The sequence below is a fragment of the Oncorhynchus tshawytscha genome, linkage group LG28 (assembly GCF_018296145.1).
Source record: "Oncorhynchus tshawytscha isolate Ot180627B linkage group LG28, Otsh_v2.0, whole genome shotgun sequence".
NCBI classification, from domain to species: Eukaryota; Metazoa; Chordata; class Actinopteri; order Salmoniformes; family Salmonidae; genus Oncorhynchus; species Oncorhynchus tshawytscha.
In genome coordinates, this window is record NC_056456.1 from 44,718,044 (window position 1) to 44,744,807 (window position 26,764).

The 26,764-nt window shown below is 43.0% G+C and overlaps 1 protein-coding gene and 1 long non-coding RNA gene across 6 annotated transcripts; both read left to right on the top strand.

Moving 5' to 3' along the window:
• Window positions 1–548: 548 nt before the first annotated feature.
• tcea1 (transcription elongation factor A (SII), 1) lies at window positions 549–26,764 on the top strand. 5 transcript variants are annotated; one of them, XM_024406050.2, is made up of 9 exons: window positions 551–724; window positions 4,762–4,824; window positions 5,643–5,748; window positions 5,851–5,959; window positions 16,274–16,416; window positions 17,443–17,654; window positions 18,237–18,383; window positions 26,175–26,246; window positions 26,437–26,764. In XM_024406050.2, exons 1-9 carry the CDS (start codon window positions 650–652, stop codon window positions 26,443–26,445), a joined length of 936 nt encoding a protein of 311 aa, XP_024261818.1. In that variant the 5' UTR covers window positions 551–649; the 3' UTR covers window positions 26,446–26,764. The 5 variants fall into 5 exon arrangements, with proteins under 5 accessions (XP_042164012.1, XP_024261818.1, XP_042164011.1 ...); XM_042308077.1 differs by lacking the exons at window positions 551–724; window positions 4,762–4,824 and adding an exon at window positions 4,972–5,020; XM_042308076.1 differs by lacking the exons at window positions 551–724; window positions 4,762–4,824 and adding an exon at window positions 4,985–5,069.
• On the top strand, window positions 18,390–20,023 carry LOC121841188. The gene is made up of 2 exons (XR_006080201.1): window positions 18,390–19,711; window positions 19,915–20,023. It is a non-coding gene; the product is annotated as an uncharacterized LOC121841188 (long non-coding RNA).

Here is a 26,764-nt window from a genome sequence, read left to right on the forward strand (position 1 = left end):
TGTTCTATGTTATTCTGGTACTAACTAGTTTGAGTAAAATGTGAAGCTCCAGTTCAATTGCTTGTATTCAGAGTCTTTCTTATTACATAAATAAGTACTAAGTGTTAAGACACTACACCCACGCTCTTCTCAATTTACATCAACAACATAGCTCAGGCAGTAGGAAGCTCTCTCATCCATTTATATGCAGATGATACAGTCTTATACTCAGCTGGCCCCTCCCTGGATTTTGTGTTAAACGCTTTACAACAAAGCTTTCTTAGTGTCCAACAAGCTTTCTCTGCCCTTAAACTTGTTCTGAACACCTCACCTTACTTTGGGTTAAGACAAGTAACTATGAGTAAGGGCAAACATCATGATAAGCTTGCAAGTTGAGTTTGAATAAGACATCCGATTAATACTTTGCATTTATAACGGTTTGTTTTACAGTATGTACAAAATAACCAAATAATTGATCGTCCATGTTTTTACCCATTCAAGCCGGTCGGCATACGCGTCATCATACTCCCTCATCTGATTGGTCGAGTAGGCGGGCCTTCTGACTTTGTAGCTGTGGTAACTAGTGACCACCCGCCAAACGCCCGGTGCCCTTTGTCGACAGCGATTTCCTCTCTTTGCAATCTGAACGTTTTAGAGGAAATTATTCACAATGGGTAAAAAAGAAGAAGAGGAAATCATAAGAATTGCGAAGAAGATGGATAAAATGGCGCAGAAGAAAAGCGGGGTGAGGTGTTCCGACATGAATGGATTGGCTCCCATTATTTTGTCTGGTGATAGCGTTAGCATGCTAACGCTAACTAGCAAATGGAGTTGAAAACGTAGACACACATAGCTAACTAGATAGCAGTTGTCGTCCTATGGTGTTGAATGTCACATTTCGAAAAATATTGGTCTTACAGGCTCTTCGTAGTCGTTTAACATTAGTTAGTTCAGTGGTGCATGGTAGTCAAACGTTATTGTGCTGTTAGCTAGCTAGTTAACTAAGCCAGTAACTAGCTAGCTAAGCTAACAACAGTTAGCTAGTTATGTAGTTGCTAAGATAGCAGGTCATTGGTGCCGCGTTCACGTGCCAGTCGGAACTAAAGAAACTGAAATAAATAACACCAAAAACAAACTTTCCAAATTGCACAAACATATACCGCATTTGGATTCTACATAAAAATGCAAATTAGGTAACGAAGCACACAGGTTTAAGAAAAAATAAACAAATAATAATGGAGAAAAAAAAGACTACAAATAAAATACTTCACAGAGGTTTTGTATACATACAATTATACACATGTCAGGTTGTATGATTCAAAGGCAGCAATGACTTTAAGGGAATGTTTGTGTTTATTAAGTCTTAATGATAAGGGGGTAGTCTTAAGAAAATCTGCATTTGTGTATAAAATTTTTGGCTAATACAATGAAATTATTGACCAAGAAATTGAAATCATTATCATCCTTGAATGTGAAATTGGCAATATTACTCTCCTATATGACTCTCCTACAATCTAAGCTAGATATCTTCAACCTCACCCAAATTATCATGGAACCTACCATGTACCATGCCCTTGACCAGCACAAAAACATCCTGTGGCGTACTGCATTAGCATCGAATAGCCCCTGCGATATGCAACTTTTCAGGGAAGTTAGGAACCAATATACACAGGGAGTTGTGAAAGCAAAGGCTAGCTTTTTCAAACATAAATTTGCATCCTGTAGCACAAACTCCAAAAAGTTCTGGGACACTGTAAAGTCCATGGAGAATAAGAGCACCTCCTCCCAGCTTCCTACTGCACTGAGGCTAGGAAATACTGTCACCCCCGATAAATCCACAATAATTGAGAATTTCAATAAGCATTTTTCTATGGCTGGCCATGCTTTCCACCTGACAAACCCCTGCCCCGGTCAACAGCTCTGCACCCCCCACAGCAACTTGGCCAAGCCTCCCCATTTCTCCTTCACCCAAATCCGGATAGCTGATGTTCTGAAAAAGAGCTGCAAAATCACGACCCCTACATATCAGCTGGGCTAGACAATCTGGTCCCTCTTTCTAAAATTATCCGCCACAATTGTTGCAACCCCTATTACTAGCCTGTTCAACCAAGCCTGTTTTGTATCGTCTGAGAACCCCAAAGATTGGAAAGCTGCTGCGGTCATTCCCCTCTTCAAAGGGGGAGACACTCTAGACCCAAACTGCTACAGACCGATATCTATCCTACCCTGCCTTTCTAAGGTCTTCGAAAGCCAAGTTAACAAACAGATCACCGACCATTTCGAATCCCAGCGTGCCTTTTCAGCTATGCAATCTGGTTTCCGAGCTGGTCATGGGTGCACCTCTGCCATGCTCAAGGTCCTAAACGATATCATAACCACCATCGATAAAAGACAATACTGTGCAGCTGTATTCATCGACCTGGCCAAGGCTTTCGACTCTTGTCAATCACCTCATTCTTATCACATTCCGACTCAAGAGCCTTGGTTTCTCAAATGGCTGCCTCGCCTGGTTCACCAACTACTTCTCTGATAGAGTTCAGTGTGTCAAATCGGAGGGCCTGTTGTCCGGACCTCTGGCAGTCTCTATGGGAGTGCCACAGGGTTTAATTCTCGGCCGACTCTTTTCTCTGTATACATCAATGATGTAGCTCTTGCTGCTGGTGAGTCTCTGATCCACCTCTACACAGACTACACCATTCTGTATACATCTAGCCCTTCTTTGGACACTGTGTTAAACATCTGGCCCTTCTTTGGACACTGTGTTAACAAACCTCCAGACAAGCTTCAATGCCATACAACTCTCCTTCTGTGGCCTCCAACTGCTCTTAAATGCTAGTAAAACTAAATGCATGCTCCTCAACCGATCGCTGCCTGCACCTGCCCCCCCCCGTCCAGCATCACTACTCTGGACGGTTCTGACTTAGAATATGTGGACGACTACAAATACCTAGGTGTCTGGTTAGAATTTAAACTCTCCTTCCAGACTCATATTAAGCATCTCCAATCTAAAATTAAATCTAGAATCGCCTTCCTATTTCGCAGCAAAGCCTCCTCCACTCACGCTGCCTAACATACCCTGGTAAAACTGACCATCCTACTGATCCTTGACATCGGCGATGTCATTTACAAAATAGCCTCCAACACTACTCAGCGAATTTTATGCAGTCTATCACAGTGCCATCCATTTTGTCACCAAAGCCCCATATACTACCCACCGCTGCGACCTGTATGCTCTCGTTGGCTGGCCCTCGCTTCATATTTGTCGCCAAACCCACTGGCTCCAGGTCATCTATAGATCTTTGCTAGGTAATATCTCAGCTCACTGGTCACCATAGCAGCACCCGTAGCACGCGCTCCAGCAGGTATAGTTCACTGGTCACCCCCAAAGCCAATTCCTCCTTTTGGCCGCCTTTCCTTCCAGTTCTCTGCTGCCAATGACTGGAATGAATTGCATGAGTCACAGACGCTGGAGACTCGTATCTCCCTCACTGACTTTAAGCATCAGCTGTCAGAGCAGCTTACAGACCACTGTACCTGTACATAGCCCATCTGTAAATAGCCCATCCAACTACCTCATCCACATATGGTTATTTATTTTGTTTATATTTTTTGCTCCTTTGCACCCCAGTATCTGTACTTGCATATTCATCTTCTGCACATCTATCACTCCAGTGTTTATTTCCTAAATTGTAATTATTTCGCCACTACGGCCTATTTATTGCCTTACCTCCCTAATCTTACCTCATTTGCACACACTATATAGATTTTTTTATATTGTGTTATTGACTATACTTTTGTTTGTTCCATGTGTAAGTCTGTGTTGTTGTTTGTGTCGCACTGCTTTGCTTTATCTTGGCCAGGTCACAGTTGTAAATGAGAACTTATTCTCAACTGACCTACTTGGTTAAGTAAAGGTGAAATTAAAATAAATAAACATCTGAATATAATAACATCCCTTTCACCAGCAGTACAAGACTAGAAGGAGATACAGTACATTCGGAAAATATTCAAATCCCTTAACTTTTTCCAGTTTTTTACGTTATAGCCTTATTCTGAAATGTATCAAATTGTTTTGTTTTTCTCGTCAATACCCCATGATGACAACAAAAACAGATGTTTAGACATTTTTGCAAATGTGTATAAAAATAAAAAAGTTTCTTTGGCTCCCCAGTGGCGCAGCGGTCTAAGCCACTGCATCTCAGTGCTAGAAGCGTCACTACAGACCCTGGTTCGATTCCAGGTTGTATCACAACTGGTCGTGATTTGGAGTCCCATAGGGCGTCGGGCAATTGGCCCAGAGTCGTTAGGGTTTGGCCGGGGTAGGCAGTCATTGTAAATACAAATTTGTTCTTAACTGACTTGCCTAGTTAAATAAAGGTTATATTATTATATATATTTTTAAACCACCTTTGGCAGCAATTACAGCCTCAAGTCTTCTTGGGTATGATGCTACAAGCTTGGCACACCTGTATGTGGGGAGTTTCTCCCATTCTACTCTGAAGATCCTTTTTTGCTTTGTCATTATGGGGTGTTGTGTGTAGATTGATGAGGAAATGTTTTTATGTATTCCATTTTAGAATAAGGCTGGAACATAACAAATTGTGGAAAAGGTGAAGGGGTCTGAACACTTTCCGAATGCACTGTATCCTCAAACCTGATGCATCCTACCTTGTATCTAACCTGCCTACCTCTACCTAACCCCCAGTATGATGTTGTTGCAGCACCAACCTATTCTAAACTAGAATATCTGTGTTCAAACTAACCCTCAGTTTGTTGTTGCAGGTAGGGGCACTGGACCTTCTGAAGGAGCTGAGGGCTGTACCTATGACTCTAGAATTACTACAGGTACTGCAGGGAGCTGAGGGCTGTACCTATGACTCTAGAATTACTACAGGTACTGCAGGGAGCTGAGGACTGTACCTATGACTCTAGAATTACTACAGGTACTGCAGGGAGCTGAGGGCTGTACCTATGACTCTAGAATTACTACAGGTACTGCAGGGAGCTGAGGGCTGTACCTATGACTCTAGAATTACTACAGGTACTGCAGGGAGCTGAGGACTGTACCTATGACTCTAGAATTACTACAGGTACTGCAGGGAGCTGAGGGCTGTACCTATGAAGTTATAATTACTACACGTACTGCAGGGAGCTGAGGACTGTACCTATGAAGTTATACTTACTGCAGGTACTGGAGGGAGAGATGCTGAGGGCTGTACCTATGAAGCTATAATTACTGCAGGTACTGGAGGGAGAGATGCAGGGAGCTGAGGGCTGTACCTATGAAGTTATAATTACTACAGGTACTGCAGGGAGCTGAGGACTGTACCTATGAAGCTATAATTACTGCAGGTACTGGAGGGAGAGATGCTGAGGGCTGTACCTATGAAGCTATAATTACAGCAGGTACTGGAGGGAGAGATGCTGAGGGCTGTACCTATGAAGCTATAATTACAGCAGGTACTGGAGGGAGAGATGCAGGGAGCTGAGGGCTGTACCTATGGAGCTATAATTACTGCAGGTACTGGAGGGAGAGATGCAGGGAGCTGAGGGCTGTATCTTTCCCTTTGTGTTGGGGTTTAGAAGTGGTGAACTCTAATCTCTCTCCCTCTATACTGAACCCATGTCTCTCCTGCAGCCTAATGTAAGTCTCTCCTCTCCAGTCCACCAGGATTGGGATGTCTGTGAACGCCATCAGGAAGCAGAGTACAGACGATGAGGTCACCTCTCTGGCCAAGGCCCTCATCAAGTCCTGGAAGAAACTCCTAGGTTAGTAGATCAGTACTAAATGAGTGAATGCACTGTGAAGTTACACCCCTCTGAATAAGCCCCAGGTGTAATGTCAGATCCTGTATTTTCATTGGACGGCAGATGAGCCAGGGGGTGGAGACAAGTCGTTGGAGGAGAAGAGGAAAGAGCCGTCAACACCCACCAGTCTGGTGTCTCCTTCCCAGGGCAGTCCTGAACCACGGGAGGAGAGGTACATGGTTACTACAACTACACACTACTCTACTACTACACTACCTCTTCAGTACGGTGTCTCCCACCCAGGGGCAGTCCTGAACCATGGGAAGAGACGTAGCTAGTTACTACTACTACTTACTACTGCTACAACATACCTACAACTACTACTACTACTACTGCTGCTGGTGTTACTACAACACACCTACTACTAATACTACAACACACCTACTACTAATATTTCACACTACTCTACTATTACACACTACTCTACTACGTCACCAGTATAGTGTTCCTTTCAGGGCAGCCCTGAACCACAGGAAGAGACGTAGCTAGTTACTACTACTACTTACTACTGCTACAACATACCTACTACTACTACTGCTGTTATTACTACTACTACTAATACTACAACACACCTACTACTAATACTACACGCTACTACTAATATTACACACTACTCTACTATTACACACTACTCTACTATTACACACTACTACTACACACTACTACTACTACGTCACCAGTATAGTGTCTTCCTCTCAGGGCAGCCCTGAACCACAGGAAGAGACATAGCTAGTTACTACTACTACTACACCACACACTACTCTACTACTTCTACGTCACCAGTATAGTGTCTTCCTTTCTCAGGAAGAGACGTATAGTGGTGTAGTACTATAGTAGAAGTAGTAGTAACTAGCTACAACTACTCCAAACACTACTACTACTGTACTACTAGTACTACTGCTAATCCTACACATTACACAGGCCTGGTATTTATAGCATATTTTGAAAAAGCCTTTGATAAAGTAAGACTAGATTTGATTTATAAATACCTGGATTTTTTTTTTTTCAATTTTGTTGTTTCTCTTTTATAAAATGGGTAAAAGTAATGTATAGCAACCCCAGGTGTAAAATAGTAAATAACGGCTACATCTCAGAGTTTTTAATTGTCAAGAGGAGTTAAACAAGGGTGTCTGCTGTCAACATATCTATTCGCTATGGCCATTGAAATGCTAGCAATTAAAATCACATCAAATAACACTAGAGGATTAGAAATCCAAGGCTTAAAACAAAGGTGTCCATGTATGCCGATGACTCAAGTTTTATATTAAGTCCGCAAGCTAGATCCCTGCAATGTCTCATTGAAGTTCTAGATAACTTTTCTGTACTCTCTGGACTAAAACCTAATTATGATAAGTGTACAATATTACGTATTGGATCTTTAAAAAACACAACTTTTACATTACCATGCAGTTTCCCTATAAAATAGGCTGACGGAGGAAGTACACATACTTAGTAGTCATATCATAAAATATATAAATGAGCTCTCCACAACGAATTTCAATAGAATATTTGTAAAAATAGACAAGATCCTGCAACCATAGAGAGATAAATACCTGTCTATTTATGGAAAAATTACACTGATTAACTCCTTAGTCATATCTCAGCTTACTCACGGTGCTGCCTACTCCTGATTCATTTTTCAAATCATATGAGCAAAAAATATTTCGCTTTGTCTGGGATGCTAAACCAGGCAAGATAAAGCGTACCTATCTATATAATGAATATGAATTGGGTTGGTTGAGATTATTAAATATAAAAACACTAAACCTCTCTAAAAGCTTCACTTATTCAATTGTTTTACATGAACCCTAAATGGTTCTCCAGTAGATCACTAAGAAAAGCTCATCAATTGTTTAAAATGGCCTTTGTGTAGATTGCCATTTCTCATTTTGATTAATTGAAAATGAAACCTTTTTCAAGATATCTATTTTTTTAAACAAGCATTGCAGAGCTGGCTACAATTTCAATTTCATCCCCCTGAAAAGATAGAACAAATATTACAACAAATATTATGGCTGAACTCAAATGTGCTGTGCATTACCACAACAGCATAAATAGTAAAGTATACCAGTTTTAATTTGAGGACCAGGATGTTGACAACTGTGCCATACAGATTGTAAAATAGTTGGGAAGAAGTTTTTGATGTACTGATTCCGTGGTACAGGTTGTATGTGAGTTGATATATAAAATGACTCAAGACTTTGTGCTTTTCAGCTAACATTATTGTTTGGAATTCTTGCCACCAACAAAATGTTGAATATTTGGGGCATAAAATCATCGTAGCTCTGCAGATTTTGTTGTGAGGATACAGAATCAATAGACCATTTGTTCTGGTATTGCCTTCAGGTATCCTGTTTCTGGTCTCAGGTTCAGGAATGGCTGAAAAAGCATAACATTAATCTAAAGTTGTCCCTAGAAACAGCAATGTTGGGAGATCTGGAGGCACCTGGTCAGTCAATCACTAATACTCTTTGTAAAAGTATTTAACTTATGTTCACACTCTGTGGTTACTATTCGATTAGATAGATTTAAATTAGATGTTAAACATCGCAGCATAGTTTAAATATATATGGTGTGTAGAAATCCGCAAAGGGTGGCCAGCAGAGATAGATGGGATGGGCTGAGGGTTGGGATGTGGAATTGGAGACTAGTGGGAGTGGAGCAGCAGCACAATCAGGTGGACTGGGGACAGCCAGAAGTCATCCGGCCAGGTAGTCCTGAGGCATGAACCTAGGGCTCAGGTCCTTCATGAGGGGAGGGAGTGAGAGCGAATTAGAGGGAGCATACTTATATTCACACAGGACACCAAATAACACAGGAGCATTACACCAGATATAACAGACTGACCCTAACACTCCGGCCCCTAGACTATTGCAGCATAGATACTGGAGGCTGAGTCGGGTGGGCCGACGATACCCCCGGACAGGGCCACCCAGGCAGGGTACAACCCAACCTACTTTGCCAAAGCACAGCCCCCTCACCACTAGAGGGATATCAACAGACCACCAACTTACTACCCTGAGACAAGGCTGAGTATAGCCCACGAAGATCTCCTCCACCGCATGAGCCAGAGGGGGCGCAAAACTGGACAGGAAGATCACGTCAGTGACTCAACCTATTCAAGTGATGCACCCCTCCTAGGGACGACATGGAAGAGCACTAGGAAGCCAGTGACTCAGAAAATCCCATTGAGGAGAGGGGAGCTGGCCAGCCGGAGACAGCAAGGACAGTTCGTTGCTCCAGTGCCTTGCTGTTCACCTTTGCACCCCTGGGCCAGAGTACACTCAATCATAGGACCTACTGAAGAGGTTGAGACTGAGTCTACATCTCTCACATGAGTAGGCAGACCATTCCATAAAAATAGAGCTCTATTGGAGACAGCCCCGCCTCTAGCTGTTTGCTTAGAAATTCTAGGGACAATTAGGAGGCCTGCGTCTTGTGACCGTAGTGTACGTGTAGGTATGTACCCCATGTAAAGCCCATGTAATGCTTTGTAGGTTAGCAGTAAAACCTTGAAATCAGCCCTTGCCTTAACAGTAAGCCAGTGTAGAGAGGCTAGCACTGGAGTAATATAATCACATTTTTTGGTTCAAGTCAGGATTCTAGCAGCCATATTTAGCACTAACTGTAGTTTATTTAGTGCTTTATCCGGGTAGCCGGAAAGTAGAGTATTGCAGTAGTCTAACCTAGAAGTAACAAAAGCATGGATTCATTCTTCTGCATCATTTTTAGACAGAATATTTCAGAATTTAGCAATGTTACATAAATGAAAAAAGCTGTCCTTGAAACAGTCTTGATATGTTCGTCAAAAGAGAGATCACGGTCCTTCACAGTTTTATTTGAGACTACTGTACAACCATCAAGATTAATTGTCAGATTCAACAGAAGATCTCTTTGTTTCTTGGGACCTAGAACAAGCATCTCTGTTTTGTCCGAGTTTAAAAGTAGAGCCGTTTGCAGCCATCCACTTCCTTATGTCTGAAACACAGACTTCCAGCGAGGGCAATTTTGGGGCTTCTCCGTGTTTCATTGAAATTTACAGCTGTGTGTCATCCCCATAGCAGTGAAAGTTAACATTATGTTTTCGAATGACATCCCCAAGAGGTAAAATATATAGTGAGAACAATAGTGATCCTAAAACGGAACCTTGAGGAACAATTTACAGTTGATTTGTCAGAGGACAAACCATTCACATAGACAAATTGAAATCTTTCCGACAGATAAGATCTAAACCAGGCCAGAACTTGTCCGTGTAGACCAATTTCGGTTTCCAATCGCTCCAAAATAATGTGGTGATCGATGGTATCAAAAGCAGCACTATGGTCTAGGAGCACTAGGACAGATGCAGAGCCTTGGTCTGATGCCATTAAAAGGTCATTTACCACCTTCACAAGTGCAGTCTCAGTGCTATGATGGGGTCTGAAACCAGACAGAAGCATTTCATATACATTGTTTGTCTTCAGGAAGGCAGTGAGTTGCTGCACAACAGCTTTTTCTAAAATTGTTGAGAGGAATGGGAGATTCGATAAAGGCCCATTTTTAGTTTTTTAAATATTTTCTGGGTCAAGGTTAGGCTTTTTCAAGAGAGGCTTTATTACTGCCACTTTTAGTGAGTTTGATACACATCCGGTGGATACAGAGCTGTTTATTATGTTCAACATAGGATGGCCAAGCACAGGAAGCAGCTCTTTCAGTAGTTTAGTTGGAATAGGGTCCAGTATGCATCTTGAAGGTTTAGAGGCCATGATTATTTTCATCATTGTGTCAAGAGATATAGTACTAAAACACTTGAGCGTCTCTCTTGATCCTAGGTCCTGGCAGAGTTGTGCAGACTCAGGACAACTGAGCTTCGGAGGAATACGCAGATTTACAGAGGAGTCCGTATTTTGCTTTCTAATGATCATGACGTTATCCTAAAAGAAGTTCATGAGTTTATTACTACTGAAGTGAAACCATCCTCTCTTGGGGAATGCTGCTTTTTAGTTAGCTTTGCGACAGTATCAAAAAGGAATTTCGGATTGTTCTTATTTTCCTCAATTAAGTTGGAAAAATAGGATGATCAAGCAGCAGTGAGGGCTCTTCGATACTGCAACGGTACTGTCTTTCCAAGCTAGTCGGAAGACTTCCAGTTTGGTGGAGCAGCAGTAAGGCCTCTTCGATACTGCAACGGTACTGTCTTTCCAAGCTAGTCGGAAGACTTCCAGTTTGGTGTGGCGCCATTTCCGTTCCAATTTTCTGGAAGCTTGCTTCAGAGCTCGGGTATTTTCTGTATACCAGGGAGCTAGTTTTTATGACATGTTTTTAGGGTTGCAACTGCATCTAGGGTATTGCGCAAAGATAAATCGAGTTCCTCAGTTAGGTGGTTAACTGATTTTTGTCCTCTGATGTCCTTGGTTAGGCAGAGGGAGTCTGGAAGGGCATCAAGGAATTTTTGGATTGTCTGAGAATTTATAGCACAACTTTTGATGCTCCTTGGTTGGGGTCTGAGCTGATTATTTGATGCGATTGCAAATGTAATAAAATGGTGGTCCGATAATCCAGGATTATGAGGAAAAACCCACTGGTCTGTGGACTTTTCCAAGTGTCACCAAAAATGTGAATATTATCTGCTATGACAACAAGCTAGAATACAGTATTTAGATACGAGATGAGTAATGCAAGATATGTAAACATTATTAAAGTGGCATTAAAAGTGACTAGTGTTCCATTTATTAAAGTGGCCAATGATTTCAAATCTGTGTATATAAAGGCAGCAGCCTCTCTGTGCTAGTAGGTGTCCTGGAGGGCAGGTAGTTTGCCCCCGGTGATGCGTTGTGCAAACCGCACCACCCTCTGGAGAGCCCTGCAGTTGTGGGTGGTGCAGTTGTCGTACCAGGCGGTGATGCAGCCCGACAGGATGCTCTCAATTGTGTATCTGTAAAAGTTTTTCCGTGTTTTAGTAGACAAGCCACATTTTTTTCAGCCTCCTGAGGTTGAAGAGGCACTTGCTCCTCACCACACTTCACCATTTCAGTTTGTCCGTGATACACAGAGGAACTTAACTTTCCACCTTCTCTACTGCTCTCCCGTCGATGTGGATAAGTGCTCCCTCTGCTGTTTTCCGAAGTGCACGATCATCTCCTTTGTTTTGTTGACGCTGAGTGAGAGGTTATTTTCCTGACACCACACTCCCAGAGTCCTCGTCTCCCAGTCCCTGCAGCTGAAAAACATCCCATCAGCATGATGCTGCCACCACCATGCTTCACTGTAGGGATGGTGCCTGGTTTCCTCCAAACGTGATGCTTAGCATTCAGTCCAAAGAGTTCTATCTTGGTTTCATCAGACCAGAGAATCTTGTTTCTCATGGTCTGAGAGTCCTTTAGGTGACTCTTGGTAAACTCCAAGCGGGCTGTCATGTGCCTTTTTACTGAGGAGTGGCTTCAGTCTTGCCACTACCATAAAGGCCTGATTGGTGGAGTACTGCAGAGATGGTTGTCCTTCTGGAAGGTTCTCCTATCTCCACAGAGGAACCCTGGAGCACTGTTAGAGGGACCATCGGGTTGTCGGTCACCTCCCTGACCAAGGTCCTTCTCACCCGATTTCTCAGTTTGGCCGTGCGGACAGTTCTAGGAAGAGTTTTGGTGGTTCCAAACCTCTTCCATTTAAGAATGATGGAGGCCAACTGTGTTCTTGGGGACCTTCAATGCTGCAGAAATGTTTTGGTACCCTTTGACAGATCTGTGCCTCGACACAATCCTGTCTTGGAGCTCTAATTCTTTCAACTTCATGGTTTGGTTTTTGCTCTGACATGCACTGTCAACTGTGGGACCTTATATAGACAGTTGTGTGCCTTTCCAAATAATGTCCAATCAATTGAATTTACCACAGGTGGACTCCAAGTTGTAAAAATATCTCAAGGATGATCAATGGAAACAGGATGCACCTGAGCTCAATTTCAAGTCTCATTGAAAAGGGTCTGAATACTTATGTAAATAAAGGTATATATCGTTTATTTTTTATATAAACATTTGTAAAAAAATTAAAAAAAATAAAAACTGTTTTGTTTGTCTTTATCAAATCAAATCAAATTTTATTTGTCACATACACATGGTTAGCAGATGTTAATGCGAGTGTAGCGAAATGCTTGTGCTTCTAGTTCCGACAATGCAGTAATAACGAGCAAGTAATCTAACTAACAATTCCAAGAAAAACTACTGTCTTATACACAGTGTAAGGGGATAAAGAATATGTACATAAGGATATATGAATGAGTGATGGTACAGAGCAGCATAGGCAAGATACAGTAGATGATATCGAGTACAGTATATACATATGAGATAAGTATGTAAACCAAGTGGCATAGTTAAAGTGGCTAGTGATACATGTATTACATAAGGATGCAGTCGATGATATAGAGTACAGTATCAACGTATGCATATGAGATGAACAATGTAGGGTAAGTAACATTATATAAGGTAGCATTGTTTAAAGTGGCTAGTGATATATTTACATCATTTCCCATCAATTCCCATGATTAAAGTGGCTGGAGTAGAGTCAGTGTCATTGACAGTGTGTTGGCAGTAGCCACTCAATGTTAGTGGTGGCTGTTTAACAGTCTGATGGCCTTGAGATAGAAGCTGTTTTTCAGTCTCTCGGTCCCAGCTTTGATGCACCTGTACTGACCTCGCCTTCTGGATGACAGCGGGGTGAACAGGCAGTGGCTCGGGTGGTTGATGTCCTTGATGATCTTTATGGCCTTCCTGTAGCATCGGGTGGTGTAGGTGTCCTGGAGGGCAGGTAGTTTGCCCCGGTGATGCGTTGTGCAGACCTCACTACCCTCTGGAGAGCCTTACGGTTGAGGGCGGTGCAGTTGCCATACCAGGCGGTGATACAGCCCGCCAGGATGCTCTCGATTGTGCATCTGTAGAAGTTTGTGAGTGCTTTTGGTGACAAGCCGAATTTCTTCAGCCTCCTGAGGTTGAAGAGGCGCTGCTGCGCCTTCCTCACGATGCTGTCTGTGTGAGTGGACCAATTCAGTTTGTTTGTGATGTGTATGCCGAGGAACTTAAAACTTGCTACCCTCTCCACTACTGTTCCATCGATGTGGATGGGGGTGTTCCCTCTGCTGTTTCCTGAAGTCCACAATCATCTCCTTAGTTTTGTTGACGTTGAGTGTGAGGTTATTTTCCTGACACCACACTCCGAGGGCCCTCACCTCCTCCCTGTAGGCCGTCTCATCGTTGTTGGTAATCAAGCCTACCACTGTTGTGTCGTCCGCAAACTTGATGATTGAGTTGGAGGCGTGCTTGGCCACGCAGTCGTGGGTGAACAGGGAGTACAGGAGAGGGCTCAGAACGCACCCTTGTGGGGCCCCAGTGTTGAGGATCAGCGTGGAGGAGATGTTGTTGCCTACCCTCACCACCTGGGGTGGCCCGTCAGGAAGTCCAGTACCCAGTTGCACAGGGCGGGGTCGAGACCCAGGGTCTCGAGCTTGATGACGAGCTTGGAGGGTACTATGGTGTTGAATGCCGAGCTGTAGTCGATGAACAGCATTCTCACATAGGTATTCCTCTTGTCCAGATGGGTTAGGGCAGTGTGCAGTGTGGTTGAGATTGCATCGTCTGTGGACCTATTTGGGCGGTAAGCAAATTGGAGTGGGTCAAGGGTGTCAGGTAGGGTGGAGGTGATATGGTCCTTGACTAGTCTCTCAAAGCACTTCATGATGACGGATGTGAGTGCTACGGGGCGGTAGTCGTTTAGCTCAGTTACCTTAGCTTTCTTGGGAACAGGAACAATGGTGGCCCTCTTGAAGCATGTGGGAACAGCAGACTAGTATAGGGATTGATTGAATATGTCCGTAAACACACCGGCCAGCTGGTCTGCGCATGCTCTGAGGGCGCGGCTGGGGATGCCGTCTGGGCCTGCAGCCTTGCGAGGGTTAACACGTTTAAATGTCTTACTCACTTCGGCTGCAGTGAAGGAGAGACCGCATGTTTCCGTTGCAGGCCGTGTCAGTGGCACTGTATTGTCCTCAAAGCGGGCAAAAAAGTTATTTAGTCTGCCTGGGAGCAAGACATCCTGGTCCGTGACTGGGCTGGGTTTCTTCCTGTAGTCCGTGATTGACTGTAGACCCTGCCACATACCTCTTGTGTCTGAGCCGTTGAATTATTGGGTATTGCGTGTAGATTGAGGATATTAAAAAAAATGTAATCCATTTTAGAATAAGGCTGTAACGAAACAAAATGTGGAAAAGGGGTCTGAATATTTTCCGAATGCACTGTGTATTTGCATATTTCCGGTAGGGAAAGCCTACTCTGTGAAGTGTGCGTGTGCAATAACTAAATTTGCCTTTGCACACCTGTTAGGATGGTTACATCAGACGTACAGCACGGTGTTGAGAGGGAAATGTTTCTCGTCTCGGGTTGAGTTTCTTAGACTGGATCCTTCAGATGTTACACACGCGGTGGTCTTTGGAGATCTTCCTCGTGTCTTTTGTCAGAGTTCTAGACTACTTTACATTACAGCTGCAGACTGTGAATGTCTAGTCTTTACCTTCACTCGTCGAGAGGAGTCCTTTATAAGCACTCTGGCAAAAGGGGCGTTCCATCCTTTTGGCATAATGTCTGTGCTTACGTGGGTGTGGGGACTGACTGGGTAAAACTTTACATGAAAATCAATTCTCATTTAGAAGGCTAAAATCACATTTAATCTACTCACAAATAGTTTCATATTTAATCATTTAAGTATTACAACATTTAGATGTAACTCTGACGTATACATTGTGAAAGCTGTTAGATACAATGTTTCCGTTAGAACTTCTTTAATGATATCACAAAACAATAAATGATCTGACATGATTGTTCTTTAAGTCCCTCCCGACCATTTCCCACATTCTTTGTTAGAAATATTGTTTCATTATCCACTTTTGGATGTTGGCGTTTTGGCGGGAAGAATCTCTTCATAACAAAAGGGTTCTGTTCCCTCAATACTTCCTGGCAAGGGAGAGAGAGTTCCTGCAAGGTATTTACGACATGGCCTGAAACATTTGATTAGCCGGCACCTTTGATCTCCATCCAGGAGGGCAAGTCATCACCTGCACAGTGTATCCCTCTCAGGGCAGTCCACGGGAATAGAGGTACCTAGTTAGTAGTAGTAGTACACAACTACTACACTACTACTACTACTCTACTACTACACACTACTCTACTACTACTGTTAGTACTAGTGCTACTACACTATTAATACTACTACTACACACTACACTACGACTGCTATTACACTACTATACTACCTCTCCAGTAAGGTGTCTCCCTCTCAGGGCACTCCTGAACCCCGGCAAGAGATTTAGCTAGTTACTACTACTACTGCTATTACTGCACTACTATCACACCAGTACGGTGTCTCCCTTTTCATGGCAGTCCTGAACTACAAGAAGAGGTAGCGAGATGGCTACACCAACCTGGCTAAAGACACCTGATAACCTGGCTGTTGTTGTTGTTTGCTACAGCAATGACTCCAGCTGTAAGAATGAGCCTGTTGAGGTGATGCCCTCCATCTCCCTGATCTCCACGTTCCCCCAAGCCCCCTCCACCTCCGACTCCGTCAGGATCAAGTGTCGCGAGATGCTGTCCCAGGCGCTACAGGCTGGAGGTAAGACCTAACACCCTACTGTAGAGCGTGTCCCATGCTCTACAGGCTTAATGGAAGGCTTAATAGAAGCCTCTCAAATATAATCCAGATAGAATCAGGAATTCCCCAGAGTAGCTGTTTAGGCCCCTTCCTTTTTTCTATTTTTACTAACGACATGCCACTGATTTTGAGTAAAGCCAGAGTGTCTATATGTGCGGATGACTCAACACTATACAGGTCAGCTACTACAGCGACTGAAATGACTGCAACACTCAACAAAGAGCTGTAGTTAGTTTGAGTGGGTGGCAAGGAATAAGTTAGTCCTAAATATCAAAAACTAAAAGCATTATATTTGGAACAAAACACTCACTAAACCCTAAACCTCAACTAAATCTTGTAATAAATAATGTGGAAATTGAGCAAGTTGGGATGACTGAACTGCTTGGAGTAACACTATATTGTAAACTGTCATGGTAAAAACATATTGATACAACAGTGAGCTTTGATGGGGAAGACAACAACAGGAAGACAACAAACCAATGCTACTTTTCACGTCTTGCGCAACTCTCAACAGTGTTACCCAGTTCCTAGTTGGCCTACTTCTTCATTGCACAAATGAATAACCTCAACCACATTCCAAAGAGTGGTGACATCCAGTGGAAACGGTAGGAACTGAAAACCAGTTCCTAAGAAATATCGTTTGCTAACGAGAACTCACTGAACAGACAGAGACCTAAAAAAATAAATAATTCTGAACGGTTAGTCCTCGGGGTTTTGCCTGCTACATAAGTTCTGTTATACTCACAGACATCATTCAAACAGTTTTAGAAACTTCAGAGTGTTTTTTTCTATCCAATACTAATAATAGTATGCATATATTAGCATCTGGGACAGAGTAGGAGGCAGTTCATTCTGGGCACGCTTTTCCTCCAAAAGTGAAAATGCTGCCCCTTATCCCAAAAAGGTTAAAGATACTGTCCCAGGCTCTACAGGCTGGAGGTAACTGGCTATAATAACACCACCTGATCTCTCTCTCCTCTTCTCCAGATGACTACATCGCTATAGGAGCTGACTGTGATGAACTGGGAGCTCAGATTGAAGAATATATCTTCTGTGAGTTTAAGAACACTGACCCCAAATATAAGAACCGTGTCAGGAGTCGCATCGCCAACCTGAAGGACATCAAGAACCCCAACCTCAGGAAGAGTGTTCTCTGTGGGAACGTCTCCCCCGACCGCATGGCCAAGATGACCGCTCAGGTAGGCTACCTAACCCTGACATCTAACCTCTACCATAACCCTTGACCTCTAACCCTTACTGTTAGACTACATGGCCAAGATGACCGCTGAGGTACCGTACCCCTAACCCCTACCTTAACGTGTTCTGTGCTAACAGGAGATTGCTAATGATGAGTTGAAGCTGATAAGGGGCGGCAGGTAGAGCGTTGGACTAGTAACCGAAAGGTTGCTAGATTGAATCCCGAGCCGACAAGGTAAAACTCTTGTTCTTCCCCTGAACAAGTCAGTTAGCCCACTTTTCCTAGGCCGTCATTGAAAATAAGAATTTGTTTTTAACCGACTTGCCTAGTTAAATGAAGGTAAAATAAAGAATAAATAAATAAGGAAGAACCTGACCTCTAACCCCTACCACTAATCTTACGTGTTTTGTGCTAACAGGAAATGGCTATTGACGAGCTGAAGCTCAATAGGAAGAACCTGACCTCTAACCCCCGACCCTAACCCCAATGTCTTCCTCCTAACAGGAAATGGCTAGTGATGAGCTGAAGCTCAGAGGAAGAACCTGACATCAAACCCCTGACCCTAATGTCTTCCTCCTAACAGGAAATGGCTAGTGATGAGCTGAAGCTGATAAGGAAGAATCTGACCAAAGAAGCCATTAGAGATCACCAAGTGTCCCAGACCGGGGGGACCCAGACTGACCTGTTCACCTGCGGCAAGTGCAAAAAGAAGAGGTGCACCTACACTCAGGTAATATACCATCAACTGTATAATATACCTCTTCAGGTAATATACCATCCACTATATAATGCACCTCTCAGGTAATATACCATCCACTATATAATATACCTCTTCAGGTAATATACCATCCACTATATAATACACCTCTCAGGTAATATACCATCCACTATATAATACACCTCTTCAGGTAATATACCATCCACTATATAATACACCTCCTCTCAGGTAATATACCATCCACTATATAATAATCCTCTCAGGTAATATACCATCAACTGTATAATGCACCTCTTCAGGTAATATACCATCCACTATATAATATACCTCCTCTCAGGTAATATACCATCCACTATATAATACACCTCTTCAGGTAATATACCATCCACTATATAATATACCTCTTCAGGTAATATACCATCCACTATATAATACACCTCTTCAGGTAATATACCATCCACTATATAATATACCTCTTCAGGTAATATACCATCCACTATATAATACACCTCTTCAGGTAATATACCATCCACTATATAATACACCTCTTCAGGTAATATACCATCCACTATATAATACACCTCTTCAGGTAATATACCATCCACTATATAATGCACCTCTCAGGTAATATACCATCCACTATATAATACACCTCTTCAGGTAATATACCATCCACTATATAATACACCTCTTCAGGTAATATACCATCCACTATATAATGCACCTCTCAGGTAATATACCATCCACTATATAATACACCTCTTCAGGTAATATACCATCCACTATATAATATACCTCTTCAGGTAATATACCATCCACTATATAATACACCTCTTCAGGTAATATACCATCCACTATATAATACACCTCTTCAGGTAATATACCATCCACTATATAGTACACCTCTCAGGTAATATACCATCCACTATATAATATACCTCTTCAGGTAATATACCATCCACTATATAATATACCTCTTCAGGTAATATACCATCCACTATATAATACACCTCTTCAGGTAATATACCATCCACTATATAATACACCTCTTCAGGTAATATACCATCCACTATATAATACACCTCTCAGGTAGTATACCATCCACTATATAATACACCTCTTCAGGTAATATACCATCCACTATATAATATACCTCTTCAGGTAATATACCATCCACTATATAATACACCTCTTCAGGTAATATACCATCCACTATATAATACACCTCTTCAGGTAATATACCATCCACTATATAATGCACCTCTCAGGTAATATACCATCCACTATATAATACACCTCTTCAGGTAATATACCATCCACTATATAATACACCTCTTCAGGTAATATACCATCCACTAAATCAAATCAAATCAAATGTGCTTCTACACCTGCATTGCTTGCTGTTTGGGGTTTTAGGCTGGGTTTCTGTACAGCACTTTGAGATATCAGCTGATGTACGAAGGGCTATATAAATAAATTTGATTTGACTATATAATACACCTCTTCAGGTAATATACCATCCACTACATAATGCACCTCTCAGGTAATATACCATCCACTATATAATACACCTCTTCAGGTAGTATACCATCCACTATATAATACACCTCTTCAGGTAATATACCATCCACTATATAATACACCTCTTCAGGTAGTATACCATCCACTATATAATACACCTCTTCAGGTAATATACCATCCACTATATAATACACCTCTTCAGGTAATATACCATCCACTATATAATGATTGATTCACAGTAATAGATACTTGTGGTTGTATTAGAGAAGATTCTTTGGAGGAGCTGTTTAGCTGCTCCCCTGTCATAGGGGTTCATACCTAACCACTCGGTAGAGGGACCTTGGTTCGGTTCGTACTGTGAACCCAAATTAATACATAAAAAAAGAAAACAAACCACTAAGCCTATAGGTCATGCCTACGCTGTGTTGTATGCTTCTTGAATAAATCGGAGCTGAAAAACATTTCAGGCTTTTCCGTTAAAAGAACTAGCGCGTATCTGCATGTTGTGCATGCCAAAATTCAAATCTTAATTGGTGCATTTGAAACTGTCCTTTTGTGAGGGGCAGCTAGGAACTAGTTCTGTCTGATGGTGAGTGGTGGGGTCGATAAATTAGGAGGGTTCTCCATCATCGTTTAAATCTCCCAGTAGATTACAATGGAGATGGACAGAGGATATGTCGCCACTGCGCAAATATTTGCATTGTGTGTGTCACCCCCCCCCAACCCCTCTTTACACTGCTGCTACTCTCTGTTTACCATATATGCATAGTCACTTTAGCTTTACCTTCATGTACATACTACCTCAATTGGCCCGACCAACCAGTGCCCCCGCACATTGGCTACCCGGACTATCTGCATTGTGTCCCACCACCCACCAACCCCTCTTTTACGCTACTGCTACTCTCTGTTCATCATATATGCATAGTCACTTTAACCATATCTACATTTACATACTACCTCAATAAGCCTGACTAACCGTTGCCTGTATATAGCCTCTCTACTGTATATAGCATCGCTACTGTATATAGCCTCTGTACTGTATGTAGCCCCGCTACTGTATGTAGCCCCGCTACTGTATGTAGCCCCGCTACTGTATATAGCCCCTCTACTGGATCTAGCCTCTACTGTATACTGTATATAGCCTCTCTACTGTATCTAGCCTCTCTACTGTATCTAGCCTCTACTGTATACTGTATATAGCCTCTCTACTGTATATAGCCTCTCTACTGTATCTAGCCTGTACTGTATACTGTATATAGCCTCTCTACTGTATCTAGCCTGTACTGTATACTGTATCTAGCCTGTACTGTATACTGTATCTAGCCTGTACTGTATACTGTATCTAGCCTGTACTGTATACTGTATCTAGCCTGTACTGTATACTGTATCTAGCCTCTACTGTATCTAGCCTCTACTGTATCTAGCCTCTACTGTATCTAGCCTCTGTACTGTATCTAGCCTCTGTACTGTATCTAGCCTCTGTACTGTATCTAGCCTCTGTACTGTATCTAGCCCCTCTACTGTATATAGCCCCTCTACTGTTATTATTCAGTCTTTTTACTGTTTGTTTTTTTCCTTATCTATTGTTCCCCTAATACCTTTTTTTACTTAAAAATTGAGCTGTTGGTTAGGGCCTGCCTGTAAGTAAGCATTTCACTGTAATGTCTACACCTGTTGTATCCGGTGCACGTGACAAATAAACTTTGATTTGAATAGGCAATGTAGCTGCCAACACCTCCATGTTGATACATTTACCCCAGTATTCCTTCCACTTTAACGAGACTTAATGCAAAAAAAAACAAATTAGTCTCCCCTCTGCATTCAAGCACCACTTCACAAGGGGTGCTTGAATTTCTTTGACCGGGCCAAAGAAATTACAAATGCGATTATAGCCATGCATATGCGCCAATTCTCAGTGGTTGAGAAGGATGCAGGGTTTCACCACCTCATGTTATTTGTTTTGTGTAACTTTATTTATTTATTGTGTACATAATGTTGCTGCTACCGTCTCTTATGACCGAAAAACCTTCTGGACATAGAAGAGATTACTCACCATGGACTGGAAGAAACTTTTTCCTTTAACGAGTCCGATGAGAAGGATATCCTGCTTTCACTGGAACAGGCCCAGATCCATGCCTTTTGCATGAAGAAAAGACGCCGGAAAAGGGGACGCAGATCGGGGATCCTTCTTAGAATCCGTAGGCGAGCGAGTAAACTCCCAATGCCTTCCATTCTCCTTGCTAATGTGCAATCGTTAGAAAATAAAATGGATGACCTGCTATTAAGATTGTCCTACCAACGGGACAATAGAAACTGTAACATCTTATGTTTCACCAAGACGTGGCTGAATGAAGAAACGGACAGTATTGAGCTGGCGAAATTTTCCATGCACCGGCAGAACAGAGATGCTACCTCTGGTAAGACTAGGGGTGGTGGTGTGTCCTTTTGTCAATAACAGCTGGTGCGTGATGTCTAATATTAAAGAAGTCTCGAGGTATTGCTCGCCTGAGGTGGAGTACCTCATGTTAAGCTGTAGACCACACTATCTACCAGGAGAGTACTCATCTGTATTATTTGTAGCCGTCTATCACCACAAAACGACGCTGACACGAAGACCACACTCAACCAACTCTATAAGGCTATAAGCCAACAAGAAAATGCTCACCCATAAGCGGCGGGGGACTTTAATGCAGGCAAACTTAAATCAGTTTAACCAAATGTTTATCTGCAACCAGGGGGGGAAAAATCGCAGACCACCTTTACTCCACACACAGAGATGCATACAAAGCTCTCCCTCGCCCTCCATTTGGCAGATCTGACCATAATTCGATCCTCCTGATATCTGCTTTCAAGAAAAAAATAAAGCAGGAAGTATCAGTGACTCGATCAATACCGAAGTGGTCAGATGATGCGGATGCTACACTACAGGACTGTTTTGCTAGCACAGACTGGAATATGTTCCAGGATTCATCCAATGGCATTGAGGAGTACACCACCTCAGTCATCGTCTTCATCAATAAGTGCATTGACGACGTCGTCCCCACAGTGACTGCACATACATATCCCGCTATGCCTTCAGACGAACCATCAAACAAGCAAAGCGCCAATACAGGATTAAGATTGAATCCTACTTCACTGGCTCTGACGCTCATCAGATGTGGCAGGACTTGAAAATTATTAAGGACTACAAAGGGAAACCCAGACGTGAGCTGCCCAGTGACGCGAGCCTACCAGACGAGCTAAATTACTTTTATGCTCGCTTCAAGGCAAGCGACACTGAAACATGCATGAGAGCACCAGCTGTTCTGGGTGACAGTGTGATAACGCTCTCGGTAGCAGAAGTGAACAAAATCGTTAAACAGGTCAACATTCACAAAGCCGCTGGGCCCGGCGGATACCAAGACGTGTACTCAAAGCATGCGCAGACCAATTGTCAAGTGTCTTCAATGACATTTTCAACCTCTCCCTGACCGAGTTTGTAATACCTATATGTTTCAAGCAGACCACCATAGTCCCTGTGCCCAAGGAAGCAAAGGTAACCTGCCTAAATGATTACCGCCCCACGTCGGTAGCCAAGAAGTGCTTTGAAAGGCTGTATCCTCCTGGACACCCTAGACCCACTCCAATTCCCATACCGCCCCGACGGATCCACAGGTGACTCAATCGCACTCCACAGCGCCCTTTCTCACCTGGACAAAAGGAACACCTATGTGGGAATGCTGTTTATCGACTACAGCTTAGCATTCAACACCATAGTGCCCACGAAGCTCATCACTAGGCTAAGGACTCTGGGACTAAACACCTCCCTTTGCAACTGGATCCCAGACTTCCTGACGGGCCGCCCCCAGGTGGTAAGGGTAGGCAACAACACGTCTGCCACGTTGATCCTCAACACTGGGGCCCCTCAAGTGTGTGTACTTAGTCCCCTCCTGTGTTCCCTGTTCACCCACGACTGCGTGGCCAAACACCATCATTAAGTTTGCTGACGACACAACAGTGGTAGGCCTGATCAACGATGAGACAGCCTATAGGGAGGAGGTCAGAGAGAACTGGCCGTGTGATGCCAGGACAACAACCTCTCCCTCAATGTGAGCAAAACAAAGGAGCTGATCGTGGACTACAGGAAAAGGCGAGTCGAACAGGCCCCCATTAACATCAACAGGGCTGTAGTGGAGCGGGTCGAGAGTTTCAAGTTCCTTGGTGTCCACATCACCAACGAACTATCATGGTCCAAACACACCAAGAGAGTCGTGAAGAGGGCACGACAAAATCTTTTCCCCCTCAGGAGACTGAAAAGATTTGGCATGGGCCCCCAGATCCTCAAAAGGTTCTACAGCTGCATCATCGAGAGCATCCTGACCGGTTGCATTCACCGCCTGGTACGGCAATTGCTCGGCATCTGACTGTAAGGCACTACAGAGGGTAGTGCGAATGGCCCAGGACATCACTGGGGCCAAGCTTCCTGCCATCCAGGACCTATATACTAGGCGGTGTCAGAGGAAAGCCCAAAAATTGGTCAGAGACTCAAGTCATCCCAGTCATAGACTGTTCTCTCTGCTACCGCACAGCTTCTACCCCCAAGCCATTAGACTGCTGAACAGTTCATAAAAATTGCCACTGGACAATTTACATTGACATTTACATTGACCTCCCCCTTTGTACACTGCTGCTACTCACTGTTTGTTTGTTACCTATGCATTGTCACTCCCCCCCCCACCTACATGTACAGATTACCTCAACTAGCCTGTACCCCCGCACACTGACTCGGTACCGATGCCCCCGGTATATAGCCTCATTATTGTTATTCTCATTGTGTTACTTTTTATTATTACTTTTTATTTTAGTCTACTTGGTAAATATTTTCTTCTTGAACTGCACTGTTGGTTAAGGGCTTGTAGTCAGCATTTCACGGTAAAGTCTACACTGTTGGTTAAGGGCTTGTAGTCAGCATTACACTGTTGGTTAAGGGCTTGTAGTCAGCATTTCACGGTAAAGTCTACACTGTTGGTTAAGGGCTTGTAGTCAGCATTTCACAGTAAGGTCTACACTGTTGGTTAAGGGCTTGTAGTCAGCATTTCACGGTAAAGTCTGCACTGTTGGTTAAGGGCTTGTAGTCAGCATTTCACGGTAAAGTCTGCACTGTTGGTTAAGGGCTTGTAGTCAGCATTTCACGGTAAAGTCTACACTGTTGGTTAAGGGCTTGTAGTCAGCATTTCACGGTAAAGTCTACACTGTTGGTTAAGGGCTTGTAGTCAGCATTTCACGGTAAAGTCTACACTGTTGGTTAAGGGCTTGTAGTCAGCATTTCACGGTAAAGTCTGCACTGTTGGTTAAGGGCTTGTAGTCAGCATTTCACGGTAAAGTCTAAACTGTTGGTTAAGGGCTTGTAGTCAGCATTTCACGGTAAAGTCTACACTGTTGGTTAAGGGCTTGTAGTCAGCATTACACTGTTGGTTAAGGGCTTGTAGTCAGCATTTCACGGTAAAGTCTACACTGTTGGTTAAGGGCTTGTAGTCAGCATTTCACGGTAAGGTCTACACTTGTTATATTTGGCAAATAAAGCTTGATTTGATTTGAAGTGCTCAAGTCACTTTATGAACTTTGACCTCAGACACGTTTCAGCAAACATGCAGTACCCACACTATATAAGCAAGCTCAGGCCGAAGTTATCAATGAATTGGCCAATGCACCATGTTTAGCGCTTACTACAGATGGCTGGATTCCAGGCTACAGAGCTACTTAACAGTGACTGCCAATCACATGACCCTGGAGTGGGAAATGAGAGGTACGGTGCTACAGACACCTTTATGGTTAAATGACAGTCACACGAGCACATATTTGTCTCTTTGTAACACACAGAGCATAGTCCTATACGATGTCTGAGCCGTGTTTCCATATTGAGTACACATATAGCTCTCTATTTGACCGCTGTGGATGAGTAATGGTGTTTCCACCAAACTGTTGCTCCTGATGTCATCAGGCCTTATATGGTGATCTCATCAGACCTTATATGGTGCTGTCATCAGGCCGTATATGGTGGTCTCATCAGACCTTATATGGTGCTGTCATCAGGCCTTATATGACTCATGATCATCTATGGAATCACACTTTGGATTTTCTTCAATAGACTCAAATGAACTACACTGTTGGCTTTTCATTTTATTTCTGTACCGGACCCAAACCAGGAGGCCAAAATGTCAAACCTGTGCGGGTTTGGTGAAGCCTTCCATCCCTACAGTGTTGTCAGTGTGTACAGTAATCCTGTGTGTGTTGGTCTTACAGGTGCAGACCCGCAGTGCTGATGAACCCATGACCACCTTTGTCTTCTGTAATGACTGTGGAAACAGATGGAAGGTACGTTGATACTGTAACACACCGTCTACACGCACGCTGTAAACAGACTTACCGAATCCCTTTTGTCTGTTTCACCACATTGTTTAATGTAGGTGTTGTGTTTAACTACATATACACTCTATATATAACTATATATACACAGTCCCTTCTCTGTCCCCATCTAAGGCCTTCTTTACTGTTCATCTTCTAGTTCTGTTGAGATCGGGAGGAGGAGACCTTCAGACAGAACCTCTGACCCCTGGTACCAATCAACCAACCATACAGACTCACCCAATATTTCTATTGGAAGATATTGTCCATAGCCACGCCCCTGTCCCCACCCATCAGCCGTTCAGATGATGATCAACACTGTTTCTTCTGTTACCATCCAACATTTTATATGTAGTTTTAACATTTAGACAAAACTTGGATCTACAATTTACTATTGAGTTTAGCTTCTTCGACCTTCATGAATTTTTATTTAATTTAAATTACCAGTAAAATTTTATCCATTTGTTTAATAAAAATAATGTCTCTTT

What these genes read in the sequence shown, in the direction of transcription:
- tcea1 (XM_024406050.2), top strand. Translation starts at nt 650, where the DNA reads ATGGGTAAAAAAGAAGAAGAGGAAATCATAAGAATTGCGAAGAAGATG. An exon ending in TGGCGCAGAAGAAAAGCGGG is followed by an intron (nt 725 to 4,761) that starts GTGAGGTGTTCC and finishes TTGTTGTTGCAG; the next exon opens with GTAGGGGCACTGGACCTTCT. An exon ending in CCAGGCGCTACAGGCTGGAG is followed by an intron (nt 16,417 to 17,442) that starts GTAAGACCTAAC and finishes CCTCTTCTCCAG; the next exon opens with ATGACTACATCGCTATAGGA.